This window comes from Petaurus breviceps, unplaced genomic scaffold (genome assembly GCF_028583685.1).
Source record: "Petaurus breviceps papuanus isolate PSGF00001 unplaced genomic scaffold, PetGlider_PUasm1.0 470, whole genome shotgun sequence".
Taxonomy (NCBI): domain Eukaryota; kingdom Metazoa; phylum Chordata; class Mammalia; order Diprotodontia; family Petauridae; genus Petaurus; species Petaurus breviceps.
The window spans coordinates 928,564-940,443 of NW_027186350.1; the positions used below are offsets into that span (position 1 = coordinate 928,564).

The 11,880-nt window shown below is 38.0% G+C and overlaps 1 protein-coding gene and 1 pseudogene across 1 annotated transcript; one reads left to right on the forward strand and one right to left on the reverse strand.

The window, feature by feature from the left end:
- Positions 1–7,309: 7,309 nt before the first annotated feature.
- On the reverse strand, positions 7,310–8,499 carry LOC138171899 (E3 SUMO-protein ligase KIAA1586-like; annotated as a pseudogene).
- Positions 8,500–9,532: 1,033 nt separating this feature from the next.
- On the forward strand, positions 9,533–10,261 carry LOC138171864 (large ribosomal subunit protein uL16-like). The gene has a single exon (XM_069101434.1). The coding sequence runs from the start codon at positions 9,571–9,573 to the stop codon at positions 10,213–10,215; it is 645 nt and encodes a 214-aa protein (XP_068957535.1). The 5' UTR covers positions 9,533–9,570; the 3' UTR covers positions 10,216–10,261.
- The last annotated feature ends 1,619 nt before the right edge of the window (positions 10,262–11,880 follow it).

Genomic DNA, 11,880 nt, shown 5'->3' on the forward strand with positions numbered 1-11,880 from the left:
ATGAAAAATTAAAAAAAAACAAATTAATGATCCCAAAACAAATATAGAAGAGAAAATATTAAAAATTTAAGGAGAAATTTAAATATCATTTAAAATTTAAAAATAAGTGTCATATTTGAAAAATCCAATAAATTTGACAAACCATTAACAGAAAAGAAAAATTAACAAAATCAAACTGAAAAAGAAGTAATGTTGAATGGAAAAGAAATAAAGGAAATTCTCAGAAAGTATTTTTTCTCAATTATGTATCAAACCAACTGAAAATGTAAACAAAATAGATAAGTATCTAAAATATCTAATATTTTAATTTAACAAAATAAAAAATAAATAAATACAAAATATCCAAATTAGAAAACTGGAAAATGATAACTCGAATACCTCAATATCAGAAAGAGGATTGGTGCAAGCCATAAACAAACTACCATAGCAGTGGGAAGATTTTAGGAACAGATACATTCATAAGTGAATTCCATCAGATATTTAAAGAGTAAAATAATCCCTATGCCACAAGGAGAAGCAGCCCTTCTCTTTGTCATGGCCAAATCATCTTCTTGAGTACATTATTCCTCCTGCTTCTTCTGGACACTTTTCCTCATTGCTCTTTCTCCTTCTTCCCTTCCTCCTTATCTTGAAACTCAGTCTACTGGCTCCTTTCTTGCTTCCTACAAACATACTGAGATCTACCACTTGATCTCCATTTGACCCTAACCTTCCTTCAGGCTATCATTCTATACCTTTCTTTTTGCACCTAAATTCCTAAAATCATCCACACTGGTTGCTTCTATTTCCTTACCCCCTGTTCTCACCACAATCTCTTGTAATCTGGTTTCTGACCCAACAACTCTACTTGAAACTGCATACTCCAGTTTACTCTTATTTGGGAAGCCTTTTCTCAAGCACCCCAGCAGAGGATGGGGGCAGGTAGGTGGTGCGGTAGATAGAGTATTGGCTTCAGTTCAAATCTGGCCTTAAACACTTACTAGTCATGTGATCCCCGGCAAGTTTGTTTTTGTTTGTTGTTGTTGTTTTTGTAATTTGCCTCATGAGACACAAGCTTAACATAGTGACCAGTGGTTACACTTCAAATTCCCAGCAGTTAACACGGTGCCTAGCACATAGTAGGTGCTTAGTAATGCATTGGATAATGATGATGATGATGTCATGGAAAGAGCACTGGATCTGGAGTTAGGAGACCTGGCTTCAAATCCTGCATTTGTTACTTTGGGGCTTATATTACTTTCTTTCTTTAGGCTTCAATTTCCTCATCTGTTAAATGAGAATGATAAATTAGATGACCTCTAAGATCCCATCAGCTCTACCATCCTCTGATCTTATAGGCATGTGATAGGCATTATGGGTCTCTGTTCAGCTGGATGTGAAGCACAGAAATGCGTCTCTGCCTTTCTGTAGTGGTCAGCCATATCTAGTCTAGACAGAAAACTAGCTATTGCTTCTGGCTTTGTGTGATGATGTTTTCATGAAGTGTCTGGCTTTGTGTGCTGTAATGAGTTTCTGATAGACCTAGGATTGTTACTTGCCCCGGGGGGGTGGAGAGCTCTGTGGATTAAATTAATGTTTCAGTGAGACCAAAGTCAGGCTCATAGAGAGCTGGCAGAGTGTGTTGCCTGTGTTTGAGACCAGATATGCCATTTTTTGACTCGGTGACCTTGGGGAAGTCATAGTTTTATCTTTAAAAAAAAGCAAATAAATACTTTAGAAAAAAATCTGGGATTTCATCCATGTAAGGAGCTCCTGGTGAGGAATTTTCTCTACCAATGCAGATCTCTGCAACTAGTAATTCAATACAATTCAATTCAATAAATGTTTATTAAGTTCCTACTATTTACTGTGTGTTGGGGAAACAAGCAAGAAAAAGAAAAATAGCCCTGCTCTTAAGGAACTTGCAGTTTAATGGGGGAAGAAACACAGAAGGAAATTGAAAAGGGGAGTGCCTATTGGGAGTTCCTGGTTTGGTGACTATGATGTTCTGTGCAGTTTAAAACAAGCAGAATTGCTTGGTGAAAGTGAATAAGTACCTGGAAAGTTGAGGTTCCAGTCCTCTATACAGGAAGGCTATGAGAGGAATTTCATGCTCTACCCTCCAGGCCTCCAGTCAGAGGGAACAGGCCACTGGGAAGCTGAGAAGCTATTGAGCCTTGAAAATGAATCAGTTAGTATGATTATGAGATTTCAGGTGATCAGTTTTTCCTGGAGTCTATGATAGTCTATGGAGTCCAAACCAAGCAAAGTTGCTGTTGAAAAGTCTAACTGTAGTCTTAGAGAGTTGCCTAGAAACACTGAGAAATTAAGTGACTTACCTAGGGTCACACAGTCAATAGGGATTTGAGTGATTTGAACATAGGTCTGCTTGACCCACTACACCAGTGATGATATAATAAGACACTGGCCATAAATATTCTTTCCAAACCATTAAGGGATTATTATTATCAATCAGCACAATTATAATAGCATTTATATAGTACTTTGGTGGTAGTTAGGTTAAATCACCTGGCCTGGAGTCAGGAATACCTGAGTTCAAATGTGGCCTCAGACACTAGCTATGTGACTCTGGGCAAGTCACTTAACTCTGTTTGACTTAGTTTCCTCATCTGTATTATGAGTTGGAGAAGTAAATGGCAAACCACTCCAGAGTCTCTGCCAAGAAAACCCCAAACAGGATCACAAAGAGTTAGGCATGACTGCAAAACAATATAGCACTTTAAGGTTTTCTTTACATGTTCACCTGTGGTTTTTCACATTTTACCTCATTTAGTATCTCAAAGGATTATAAGAGTGTATATTTAGAATTGAAAGATATCTTAGAATCATTCATTCCAATACCCTCATTTTACAGATGAAAAAATCAAGGCCCAGGAGGAAAAGTGAACACCCAAATGCACACAGGTAGTAATTAGGAGAAAGATTCAAACTGACTTCCTCTGACTCCAAATCCAGCTCTCTTCCCATTCTCTTACAAGATGGTAAGACTACGAATGCCCCATTTCAGTTAAATTCAACAAGAATTAATCAGGAGCTTATTATATAGAAAGTTAGAGATTCTGCTCCACATAATAGAGAGAGGACCAATTGTAGAGTCATGAAAAGTTGATTTCAAATCCTATTCATCCAAGGTGGTGAGGTCCAGACAATTTGCTTATCTGCATTAATGGAGAAAATTTTTGCCCCTAGAAGTTCCCACCACCAACAAAATCACAAATCTTAACCTCTCAAACACACGCACACACACACACATTATGTTTAGTGCTGAAAATAATAAATTCTATGACACAGATCTGCTCTCAAGGGCATTTTTTTGTTATTTGCTGTTCATTCATTTCAGTCGTGTCTGATTCTTTATGACCGCATTTAGGGTTTTCTTGGCAGAGATATTGGAGTGGTTTGCCATTTCCTTCTTCAGCTCATTTTTATAGATGAGGAAACTGAGGCAAAGGGTCACACAAATAGGAAGTGTCTGAAGCCAGATTTGAACTCAGGGAAAAGGAGTCTTCTAGACTCAAGACCTATTAACAGCTGCCTGAGGAGGAAGTGGATTCCCCATTAACTAAGGGCTCAAAGGTAGTCAGTAGTATTATATTCATACTGTGAAGGAGAAAACATAAATTTTTATTATGGTCATTTGGTAATGATGCAAGATGTAGGACTTTGAGAGCCTGTTAACTCTCCCTGGAGGTTTCTAGTCTGACAATGTTTTTTCTATCATACTCTACAAAAGCTCATAATGTTAGCACAAGATTATGCTATGGTACATTCAGTTGAGACATAAAAATTTTAGTATCATAAAATGATCATTATATGATATTGGGAACAATGATAATAACAAATTAGAGCTAGGATCACAGAGTTAGAAATGAATGACCTTAGACAGTATGGTCCAATACCTTCAAATGATAAAAGTGAAAAGAGAAGAAGAAGTAACTTGCCCAGAATGGCCCATATAGAAAGTAACTAAACCAGTAAATGGACCCAGGATTCCTGACTCTAGTATAGTGTTTTTCTACTCTACCACCTTACCAAACCAAGTCCTAAACCCGCAGACCTATGGCTAGAACTACAGAGGCAGTCAGGTGGTATGGTGGATAGAACACTGAACTTGGAGTCGGGAAGATCTGTGTTTGAATCCTGCCTCAGACACTTACTAGCTGTGTGACCCTGGGCAAGTTGCTTAACCTCTTTTTGTCTTAGTTTCCTCAACTGTAAATGGGGATCATAATAGCACCTTTCTCCCAGAGCTGTTGTCAGGATAAAAAAAATGAGATATTTGTAAAGTACTTGGTATGTTGTAGGTGTGTGTCCCTCCTTACTGTTTCTTCTCTCTTTGGCACCACACTGGATGGATGACTGCTCCAAAGGTCAGAGCACTTGAATTGCCTCATTAAATAAACTTCTTCTGGGTTGGTTTTGAATAAATTCGTTATTGTCCCAGGCTTAACAAATGTTTCATTGCGTTGTTCTGTGTTGTGTGATGCTCTAATCTCTTCTAATTATGGCGCAAGTAACTAGCTGACCTTGACTATTACTTCATGTATTTGGCCCTCAGTTTCCTTCTATGGAAAATGAAAGGTTGGACACATAAGATATCTTGAAATTCTAAGCACCTTCTTGGAAGGAGAATGATGGAAATGTCAAAGTGGAAGAGAATACAGAAACCATCAAGCCCCATCCTCCCTCCTTTTAGAAGAGTCTGTGTGGTCTTGGGGACATCTGATTCTTCTAGAGGTCAGAGAATTTGTGTGTTTTTTTACAAGGTCACACAACTAGTTAATGGCATCTACACTGTGAAGGAGGTAGATCAATTCCCTGACAGTGAAGCCAGAAAAGCATTGAATGGAGCTTGACAAAAAGAAGGCTAAGGAAAAGGGAGAGGAATTTGAGATAGTGAGGCTTCCTCTGGCATTTGATTCTGTTTATTAGTGTCTGAGGCTTTCATGGAGATGCCATTATCTTTTGGAAAATAATTTTAATAACTGAATGGAAAGAGAATCAAGCAATTTTATTGCCTGAGGCAGATGGGGGGTGACCCTGTTGTTGATTGGGAGGGAAGTTAATTTGCCTCAGTTAATATTTTCTCTTGATCATCACTGATAAGATCCTTTTTCACATGCCTTAGTTAAATGAATCCCTGACATCTTTATAAGCAGCAGGTTTTGGGAGATGGGGTGGGAGGTGGTTGGTTTGGGGGTGGGGAGTGAAGGAAGGAGAAATATATATAGGGGGTTGGGTAGGTATGTCCAATGAGCCAGGTATTCTGTGAGGAATGACTGAGAAACTTTGGGTTGATGCTAGAACAGTGCATGAGTGTGGTCTCACTCATTCCTCCCAATCATTTAAAACATGGGCATAATCAATTCTTAATTATCCTTAGTAAGAGAGAGCCCATAGGATTATATTCAGCAAGCATTTATTAAACACTTATTGCCAGACATTGTGCTAAAAACTGGGGATGCAAAGAAGGGTAAAAACCAGTTCCTACCCTCAAGGTGCTCATGTTCTAATGGTGGAGAAAATATGTAAAGGTACATTCAAGAACTTTAGGGAATATATGGAAGGTAATTTTATTTATTTATTAAATACTATTTTATTCTCTCCCCCCAATTACATGTTAAAACTATTTTTTAACATTTTTTCTAAGTTTTGAGTTTCAAATTCTTTCCCTTGGTTTCTCTTTCTCCCTGAAGTGGCAAGCAATCTGATATAGGTTAGACATGTGCAATCATGTAAAACATCTCCATATTAGTCATTTTGTACAAGAAGACTTGATAAAAAAAAAAGAAGGAAGGGAGGGAGGAAGGAAGGAAGGAAAGAAAAAGAGAGGAGAAAGAGTGAAAAATAGTATGCTTTGGTCAGTAATCAGGCAATATCAGTTCTTTCTCTGGAGTCAGATAGAGTGTTTCATGAGTCCTTTGGGGTTGTCTTGGATCATTGTATTGCTGAGAATAACTAAGTCATTTACAATTCTTCATTGTATAATATGGTTATTGTTTACAATATTCTCCAGGCTCTGCTCGCTTTACTTTGCATTGGTTCATGTAAGTCTTGGAAGGCAATTTTAGAGGGGTATCCTTTAGCAGCTAGGGAGGCTGAGACAGACTTCTCAGAAAAAAAGTAGAACTTGAGCTGTCTTGAGGGAAGATAGGGACATTGAAAAGGAAGAGTATTTCAGATATGTGGAACTAGTACAAATGCATGGAGATGGGGTGTCACACAAAGAAGTTCAAAAAGTCCACTGTAGGTGGATTTTAAAGTGTGTGGAGAAAAGTGAAAGATTAGGTAGGAAGAAGCCAGATTATGAAGAGCTTTAAATACCAAACACAGGACTTACTATTTGATTCTGGGGGTAAGAGAGGGCCGATGGAGTTTATTGTCAACATCATCAACTGTCCTTTGGACATCTTGAATTAGATGTCAATAGGAATCTCAAACTCAACACATCTAGCATGTCAGCATGTCCAACTCATTATATTTCACCTTGTAATATTCTCTCTTCCAAATTTCCCTATTGTACTGTCCAGGGCACTAACATCCTAAAAGTTACCCAAGCTTATACCTCTGGTGCCAGCAGACGATGAAAAGAGTGAGAAGGGAAGAGATTTCAGATGAAAGTTTGAACAGAAGCCAACAACGATGGAAGAGTATGAGGAAGCAGTGCAGTCCATCTCTCCCTCACAGATACCCCCAACAAAGATCTAGAAAGAACACCAGAGTGAGTCAAGTTTGGCAAATAAGATTTATTTACTTCAATAGGGAAACAGGAAAGAACAGGGAGAAGGGAGAGGGAAGAGGGAAGAGAGGAAAGACAGGGGAAGATAGATGTAGAGTAAATTCAAAGAGGGATCAGCCACAAGCCAAACACAAATCTAACCTTAGAGAATGGATCAAAAAGAGGGATTTAAAAAGGAAGAAAAAATGTCATGTAGGATCGGGGTCTGAGCTCTCAAAAAGATTGTATTAAGTATAGAGCACTGATGCTGATCATATGCATTCTCTCTTACTACCCTCTTCTTTGTAAAGAGGAGGTAGAAAATACCCCAAAGAGATCAAAGAAGAAAAAGATCCCCATATTCAGAAACACTTACAGCAGTTCTTTTTATAATGGCAAAGAATCAGAAACTAAGGTACTGCTCGACAATTAAGGAATGAATGAATAAGTCATGATATATACAGAAGTGTGTTTATAAATGTTTAACTACTGACTCAAAAAAAGGTATGTATATATATATATATATGTGTTTATAATAATTTTACTCCTATAAAAGTTGTATAACACACATACTAAAATATACAACATTCTTTATTCTAAATTCCTTGGAGTCAATTGATTCTCACAGAATGCTTTTGCTGATTTTTGCCAAATTCTTGTATCCATACCCAACTTGGACCGTGATTTGACAAATGAAGTTGCAGCCCAATCTGCTCTTTTCCCAATAAATTTGTCATTAAATCTGTCATGTGATCTACTATTAAACTATTTCTCAGTCTTGTACAAATTACATTTACTTAATTGAAACCTTTTGCGGCTTCAGCACTATTGACTACAAGAGTGCTCTCTTTTTCACTTTTTGCATAACTATAGGGCTTTGAAATGTTGTTTGATTCTACATCATTATCTATAGAATACCCAAAGCAGTTCAAAAAATTTTCATGTTTTAAAATTACACTTAAATGAGACAATATTTTTCACTAGCTATCTGTAGTGGTTTGTTCTTTAGAAGGCTAAGTAGATGGTTCTAATAAATCAAAATAATTACAAATGCTGTCATCATTGAATCTGTCCCATGAAAGACATACATTAATAGGTTGAAGTATATTTTCTGGTAATATATTCCTAGGAAGACCAATAAATATATTATTTTTATTTAATGGAATGTCTTTAAACTTATCTGACTTCATGAAATTTTTAACTTAAGACTCATACTTTCCAGCACCAATCTTTAAATTTGGTAAAGCTCTTTTTGATTAATTTTTGTGCTTTCTGAACACCAGGTGATCTTGACTACAGTACAATTGGAAATAAAGAATATTCTTCAAGATTTACAATCATTAAAGCAAGGTCTTGCAATTAATCTCTTTGCCAAAATTGAATAAGAATGAGAAAAAGGCTTATATCATACAGTGTAAGCATGGCATATACATCAGTGGCTCATAAACTACTCAATTTCAAGCACTTAAGCTGTAGTTTCTAGCTCAGTTTGATTTTGATTAGATTGGTGCTAAATGAAATAAATTTTATCCATAAATATTTCGAAATGATTTAGCTTTATTTCAGATATTGAATGATAATTTCAACCATTGGTTTTTAACAATACAAATGATGATTTTAGGAAAAAATTCTAATAACTTCATAGCTACTTTCAGACTTTCTTCCCAGCATCACATGAGCACCATGAGGATAAAAAGCAATTAAGTTTGCTTCCAAAATTTAGCACTAAAGTGATGATCATTTAAAGTATTGAAAATATGCTCTAGTGTGGTGGCCACCATTTCTTTTAAAGTGACAAATGATATTATCAGTGTTGGAGCTGATTAAGCTGCACATGCTGCCTGTGTTAAAAACCAGGTCAGAAAATTCCTGAAAATATAATGATCTGCTCTTACGGGTTGGTAGAAGTCAGCTCCAGTACTCTACTGGGCATGCGGATGTGAATTATGCTGAAAGAGATGAGGACTAAGGAAAATGCAAGAAGATTTTTGTGAACTGATGCACAGCGAAGTGAACAGAACCAGAGAACAATTTATTAATTGCAACAATAACCACAATATAAAGACAAACAATTTTGATAGACTTAATAACTTGGATCAGTGCAATGACCAACCATAATTATCAGAGGATTAACAAAGAAGTATGCTGCCTAATCTCTGACAGAATGAGACATGTAATTTTGTACACCAATTCTCTCAGTGCCTGTCACATGGTAAACACTTAATAAATCTTTATTGACTGATTAACTGGACATGCCCAATGCTGGAATATGTTTCGCTTTTCTATATACATTTGTTACAAGGGTTTTGTTTTTCTTTTTTTAATGGGGAAAGGGACATAGGAGGCAGAAAAAATGGATTTTTGTTTATCACATTTTTTTTAAGTCAAAGGAATCTTGTTAATTATGGAGCAGGTATTCTGGAAGGTATAATGGAAGAAGTAGGCTAATCTATAGGGGGACCTTGGTGGGGGTGCTAGGGTTAAAATGTATGGGGCTTAAGGTACAGGCTCTTGAGAATTTAGAACTGGGAGGGATCATCTAGCCTAGCATCTTAATTTTACATATGGAGAAACTAAGGCCCAGAGAGGTGAAGTGACTTATTTAAGGTCACTCAGTTGATAAGTAGCAGAGCTGGTCCTCAGATTTCAATTCTAGTGCCCTGACTGGTTCTATCTTCAATGGATCCATGATCATATCAACACTGGTCTTCACTATGTGTATTATTTCAACATGCTTGATTCTTGTCAATATACTTCATAAATTCTCCACACTTCATGCATTATTATTTGTTTTTTAAAAATGTTTTTGGCTTTCCCTGTGGCGAGATACAGTCTTTGCTGGCGCCGGCGCCATGGGCCATCGTCCCTCCCGCTGTTATAGGTACTGTAAAAATAAGCCTCACCTGAAGTACCGTTTCTGCAGGGGAGTTCCTGATGCCAAGTTAAGAATCTTTGATCTTGGTAGAAAGAAAGCGAAAGTGGATAAATTTCCATTGTGTGGCCACATGGTGTCAGATGAATATGAACAGCTGTCATCCGAAGCCTTAGAGGCCGCTCTGATCTGTGCCAACAAGTACATGGTGAAGAATTGTGGCAAGGATGGCTTTTATATTTGTGTGCAGCTACATCCTTTTCATGTCATCCGCATCAATAAGATGTTGTCATGTGCTGGGGCTGATAGGCTCCAGACTGGCATGCCGGGAGCCTTTGGGAAGCCCCAGGTCACTGTAGCCCGTGTGCACATTGGCCAAGTTATCATGTCGATTCGAACCAAGGTCCAGAATAAAGAACATGTGATTGAAGCTTTGCGTAAAGCCAAGTTCAAGTTCCCTGGCTGCCAGAAGATCCACATCTCCAAGAAATGGGGTTTCACCAAATTCAATGCTGATGAGTTTGAGGATATGATAACTAAGAAGCGACTCATTCCTGATGGCTGTGGAGTTAAGTACATCCCCAGCCGGGGCCCCTTGGACAAATGGCAGGCACTTCACTCCTGAGGGGTGTGTGCTGTGACATCTACCATTTCACAGGCATAAATAAACTAGACATTGCTGTTTAAAAAATATATTTTGGGGTATAAATAAAGGACCAAGCTGTCCTTCCATTAACCCTTACTCCTACCACATAACCAATGGTTTTTTTCTGTTTATACATTTTCTTGATGGCATCTTTCACATTTGCATTTGATTCTTGGTGAACTGTGTAGTCTATTTATGTCCTCCCTACTTATATCCCCTATTTATTCACTTCTTTTTATTATTCTTCGATCATGCCCAATTTTTCTTCTTCAATGATTGTAGTATTCAATGACTCATATGACTCATAGGCACATAGCATCATTGGGGGAATATTGATGTTAAAAGTTTGTGTGTGGGGGTGTTCGAATGTGTATGTGTGTGGCCATTTGGGGCTCATTGAAAGCACTTTGCAAATTCCTGAATGTAATCCAATCCACTTTCTTCCTTTTAGTCCATTCTGGGTCACTGATCATTAGCCACTTACAGCAAAAGTATTATGGTAGTAAAGGAATTAAGTTGGTAAATACACTAAGCAGACCTGAGCAAGAACTAGTTCAGCCCTGAGACCCCAAAGTCTGAAAATATACTTGATGGATGAAGGGAAGTTTCCATTCTACCCCTCACTCTTTCTGGCTAAGAGATGTAGCAACATTCCATTGAGTGGTAATTGGGATGGAATAGAAAGAGAGAAGAAAAACTGTGCTAATATAGAAGGATAGCTACTGCTGAGAGATGAAGGGAAGACTGGAATGCAGAGAGTTTGATCACAAAATGTACCACAGTTGCCTTAAGACTTGATGTGCTCATGGTAAAAGAGCATTGTCTGCAATGTGATTGGAAAGAGGAAGGGTATGGGGTTGATTGAGACAATACCTGCATATAGGCATGTATGGAGTGTTCAAGGGGATTGGCACCTCTGGTGTAAGGGCTTTCTGAGACCTTTTCAGAGCTGTTCATCCACCTTTGGTGTCCACCTGATTCACCCAACTCTCACCTGTGACTCCAAGAAACTATAGCATGTTCAGTGGCCACACCCTGGTAAACCATTTCAGCAAATAGGCTAAACCAGGTTGAGGGTAAGCAACAGGCCTCAGTCCTATCAGTGAGTTAGGGAGATGGCCACCCCAAAGCACGTGAAGACTTCCTCCCAGCAGAATGGGTAGATGAGAATATTGTTATGAACAGTCATGAAGATGTCTGAAGCAGGTGCTGTGGAACACTTAGAGCTTCACTGGACATTGAAGAAGCCACTGCATCCTGAGCCATGACCAGTTGTCTTGATTTTTGTCTTGCCACTGGACTTTGATGACTTGGGAAAAGAAAGTGAGGTTGGTGACTGTGCAATTCTGTCTCACTTAAATCCAATTCAGAGAAAATCAAGGCATCATCCACCATGTGGTGTGACTAGTCCTCTTTGAAAACAAAGGACAAAGGACAATAACACCTGAATATAGCACGGGGAAGGAAGACATAAGAGATCCCACATGGCTTCTGGGAAGTTGAGCTAGGCGCGCGTATATGATACTACTAATTATCGTTCTAATACCAATAGCAGGGTTACTAGAAAACTACATACTTAAACCAAAATGAAGGGTCCAAGTAATTTAACCAAAATACTGGCCTTGTAAGCCAGCTACGAAGGAA

What these genes read in the sequence shown, in the direction of transcription:
- LOC138171864 (XM_069101434.1), top strand. Translation starts at nt 9,571, where the DNA reads ATGGGCCATCGTCCCTCCCGCTGTTATAGGTACTGTAAAAATAAGCCT.